This window comes from Neltuma alba, unplaced genomic scaffold (genome assembly GCF_004799145.2).
Source record: "Neltuma alba isolate B1F8T4 unplaced genomic scaffold, ASM479914v2 tig00011304_pilon, whole genome shotgun sequence".
Classification (NCBI taxonomy): Eukaryota; Viridiplantae; Streptophyta; class Magnoliopsida; order Fabales; family Fabaceae; genus Neltuma; species Neltuma alba.
Window position 1 is genome coordinate 956,322 of NW_021636013.1, and position 4,762 is coordinate 961,083.

Below are 4,762 nucleotides of genomic sequence, written 5' to 3' on the forward strand. Positions count from 1 at the left end.
GGCTTTAGTTTTAAAAAAAGGGGACCTGACGCGTTCCGAATCCAATATCTTGGAGTACATTGGGTACTGGCTGAGATTCTTTTTTTTTGGTCAAAAGTACTGGCTGAGATTAATACGGTTAGGATATGTTGACTATGGATGGCAAATTCTATCCCTGTTATATAACTGTGTTTATGCACTTTTAAAATAATGAGTTCTTAATATCGAGTGTAAGCTTCATCTGTGCTTAACATTATACGCACGCACACGCACACATACTCTGAGCTTAATTATAAATTAAACCGCTTCACCATTCTTAAAAAGTATTGCCTCAGTTCCTTTTTATATGTTACAATTTTTAAATGAGTATTATGAGTAACACTTTGAAAATGTCTAAACATTTAGTATTTTTTTTTATTACTACCCTCTATTAATTACTTATCTTTCTCATATCTTTTTTTCACTCATTTTCTCTACCACGCATATTTTTCATCAACAAAGGTGGTTTTAAAATACAAATTGTATTACTTTTACATAATTATTGTCTCCAATTAGTTTTAATCAACTTTTTAATCTTATGAGAAGAACAAAAGGGAATATCTTTAAATTGGTAAAAAATGTATAAGTTCCAATTTTAGTTTTTACTAAAATTGATATTCCAGTACAGTATTATACTAAAATTAAAAGAACGCCAGAAACATAATGCAACAAATATAAATATTTACATCTTTATCCTGTATTTTGGACCAAGTAGGGATCTTTAACTTTGCCTTATAAAAAGGATATGGGAGAGTGTTTAATTAGTTGTCATTCCCGATAGTTATTAGCATATTGTAAATTTGATTAATATAAAGATAAAGATAAAATCCAAACAGAGCTCCTTAATCAATCGAATTGTTTCTGAAGTTCATGAAGTGTTGGGAAAACAATAATGATGAGCTCCTGTTGCTGTTGAAAAATCAAGAAACGGGGAAATTAAAACCGAAGAAAACAGAGAAAAGAAAAGAAAAAGGCAGTGAAACACGATCAATTTAAAAAGGAAAAGTTTAACCATCTGGATTCATCAACATACGTCGGCAAGTCTATCACAAAATATTATCTTATACTGAGAAATTATTGCCTGCAAGGCCAATGCATACTATATAAGAAGGGCTGTATCATCAGCTTGAACATCCCAAGCCTCAGATACCCACCATTTACAACCACCAACTTGACCATCCCAGGCACTAAAATATTTCGTCTTTGATCGAATATATTCCTGATTCAAAAATTTGCCCAAAAAGCATGTCTGAAAGAGATTCCACTAAGTTGCTAGCATTATTCTTCTGTGCTGCTTTCTTCGCATCTGTTGCTGGTGGAGAAAGCGAAGCAAAAGCTCTGTTGAAGTGGAGGGATAGCTTTAATGAACAAAGCAAAGGCACGTTGTCCTCTTGGAAGAACGATACTTCTCCTTGCAAACAATTCTGGATGGGAATTTCTTGTGATAAATCCCTGTCGGTGATCAACATAAGTCTCCCAAATCTTAGGCTTAATGGTACACTTTCCAGTCTCAACTTCGCTTCCTTTCCTAATCTCCTCTACTTTAACATACAGAACAACCAATTTCATGGAAATATTCCCCACGAAATTGGTCATTTGTCCAGTATTTTGTGGTTGCGTTTGTCAGGTAATCCATTAATTAGGGGTTCCATTCCTCCTGAAATTTGGAATCTAACCACTCTAACTTGTCTTGATCTTACGACATGTAAACTCACTGGACAAATTCCCCAAGAAATTGGGAATTTGAGGAATTTGAGTTGCCTATGGCTTGCAAACAATTCCTTTTTTGGTCCCATTCCTGAAGAGATTGGAATGTTAAGCAATCTTGTATATATTGATTTGGCGGAGAACTCTCTATCAGGGAGAATCCCATCATCAATTGGAAACTTGACCATGTTACAAATACTGTTTCTTGACAAGAACAATCTCGCGGGTCCTATTCCTACTGAATTCTGGAAACTCTATTCTCTCAATAACATTCAGTTATATGAAAATAGTCTTTCAGGGCCAATCTCTCCCTATGTAGGAAACCTAACCAATCTCAAAAAATTTTCCTTTTCTGATAACAGATTCTTTGGTCCAATTCCTCCATCCATAGGCAACTTGATCAATGTAGAGGAGTTTTACCTTTCAAACAACAAGCTTTTAGGATTTATTCCTCCCACTATAGGAAATATGACAAAGCTCACCGCTGTGTTCTTGGACAACAACAGCTTTAGTGGTCAACTTCCACGAGAAATGAATAACTTGACTAGTTGGTATAACATACAACTGAGTTATAATCATCTCAGTGGTCCTTTGCCACAAAGTATTTGCCAAAGTGGGCAGTTGTTTAGGCTTGCTGCTAATGATAACCATTTTACTGGTCCTATTCCAACTAGTTTGAAGAATTGTTCTAGTCTACAAAGACTCAAGCTTGATAATAACCAAATAGATGAAAATATAACAGATGCTTTTGGAGTGTATCCTCATTTATACCACATCAATCTAAGTGGAAATCAATTGTATGGCCACCTTTCATCAAGGTGGGGTAAGTGTCAAAATCTTACACAATTGATTATTCACAATAATAGGCTGTCTGGTGGTATACCACCAGAACTAGGAGATGCAGCTAAGCTTGGTTTACTTAACTTGTCCTCAAATCATTTGTCTGGACCAATTCCCAAAACACTAGGGAAGTTGGTCAAGCTAGCAGAACTCTCTTTGAGTCACAATAACTTCTCTGGTAATGTCCTCTCAAGTATAAGATCACTTAGTCAACTTCAAACTTTGGAGTTGGCAGCAAATAAATTTAATGGCTCAATCACAAGAGAGCTTGGGGAATTAACCAGATTGAAGTTCTTGAACTTGAGCAAAAACAAATTTGCTGGAAGCATTCCCCCTGAGTTTGGTGAACTCCAAGACCTTGAACATCTTGATCTTAGTGACAATTTGCTAGTTGGAACTATACCATCTGGGCTTGGAATGTTATCCAACTTGCAAGTATTGAACCTCTCACATAATAATCTCACCGGCACCATTCCTTCAAGTTTAAATAGACCAATGTCAGCTTTGTCTACAGTTGACATATCATATAATCAATTAATAGGCCCCGTTCCAAACAAACAAGCCTTTCACAACTTTGATGCTTTAAGGAACAATAAAGGTTTGTGCGGTAACATCAATGGTTTAAGTCCCTGTGGTGATCGTCAAACAAATGGACACGGGCATAAGAGCAAAAAGTTCCTGACAATATTCCTCCCATTGGCCATACTGCTATTAGTATTTGTTGGAGCATCTTTCATTTTTTCTCGAATAGCAGCAAAAGCAAAAGCAAAAGGCAAAGAGGGAGAAAATCCAACTGAAGATGTTTATTTTGTATGGAGTCTCGAAAGAGAAATACTGTATGAAGATATCATTGAAGCCACAAAAGAATTTGATGAAAGATATCTGGTCGGGAAAGGAGGCCAAGGAAGTGTTTATAGGGCTGAGTTGCCTACAGGTGATGTTGTCGCTGTAAAGAAGCTTCATTCAATGCCAAGTGGAGATATTTCCAACCAAAAAGCCTTTACAAGTGAGATTCAAGCCTTGACAGAAATCAAACATCACAACATTGTGAAATTGTATGGGTTTTATTCCAATTCACAATTCTCCTTTTTGGTTTATGAGTTCTTGGATGGTGGCAGCTTGGATGACATATTAAAGAATCAAAATCAAGCCACTGAATTTGAATGGAATAAGAGGGTAAATGTTGTTAAAGGTGTGGCTAATGCTTTATTCCATATGCATCATGGTTGTTCAATCCCTATTGTGCATCGTGACATATCAAGCAAGAACATTCTTCTAACTTCTGATTTTGAGGAAGCTCGCATCATTGACTTTGGAACAGCGAAGTTTTTGAATCCTAACTCAAACAATATAACCACATTTGCTGGCACATTTGGGTATGCTGCTCCAGGTAACACTTTTTTGTCTCTTCTTTCTAGAGTATTAACATTCACTATAGTATGGATATATATATATGTATAACATTAATTTCTATTGCAGAGATTGCTTTTATTATGAAAGCAAATGAAAAATGTGATGTTTATAGCTTTGGCGTGTTAACTCTAGAAATCATTATGGGGGAACATCCAGCTAAGCTTATTTCATCTTTGGCGGAGAATTCAACCAATAATGACATGTTGTTAAAGGATGTGTTGGACCCACGACTATCTCCACTGACAAAACCAATCCTAGATGATGTGATTTTAGTTGCAAAAATAGCTTTTTGTTGCTTGAATGAGACTCCTCAATCTCGTCCAACCATGGAACAAGTATCTGTGGAACTAGCAAGGACACCAAAATCTTATATAGAGGATCAATTTCACACCATCACAATCGGGGAACTAATGACGGATTGAACCTCATTTGCTAGTGTGTCTGCTTGCATAAAGTGCTGCACTTGACATTTTACTGTAAATATTTGAAGTCTATGATTTTTGTATCATATGCATATGATCAGTTTGGGGCTTGTGTAAGACTGAAGGGAATGTTTGGTTTCGGGCTTTCAGCATTATCGTTCTAACTGTTGTAACACAATGGATGGCTGTGATCATTTCATATCAGATTTATGTTTAAAAGGTAAAATCACTTTCATGGATTAATCCATCGCTTGCTTTTTGTTCACTCAAATTGCAGTTATTATGGATTAATTCATTTTCAAGTATCAAATGCAATTGCAGTTATTATGAATTTATTTCTTATATATATATAAATATATATA

General features: G+C 35.7%; 1 protein-coding gene across 1 annotated transcript; it reads left to right on the plus strand.

Annotated features, from left to right (window-relative positions):
* The first annotated feature begins 1,308 nt into the window (after window positions 1-1,308).
* Window positions 1,309-4,498, plus strand: LOC114711630 (MDIS1-interacting receptor like kinase 2-like). The gene is made up of 2 exons (XM_028896051.1): window positions 1,309-3,955; window positions 4,045-4,498. Exons 1-2 carry the CDS (start codon window positions 1,447-1,449, stop codon window positions 4,398-4,400), a joined length of 2,865 nt encoding a protein of 954 aa, XP_028751884.1. The 5' UTR covers window positions 1,309-1,446; the 3' UTR covers window positions 4,401-4,498.
* The last annotated feature ends 264 nt before the right edge of the window (window positions 4,499-4,762 follow it).

Excerpts from the sequence above, each read along its gene's own strand:
- LOC114711630 (XM_028896051.1), top strand. The coding sequence starts at position 1,447 with ATGGGAATTTCTTGTGATAAATCCCTGTCGGTGATCAACATAAGTCTC. Across the intron at positions 3,956-4,044 it reads ATTTGGGTATGCTGCTCCAG|AGATTGCTTTTATTATGAAA; the intron begins GTAACACTTTTT and ends TTTCTATTGCAG.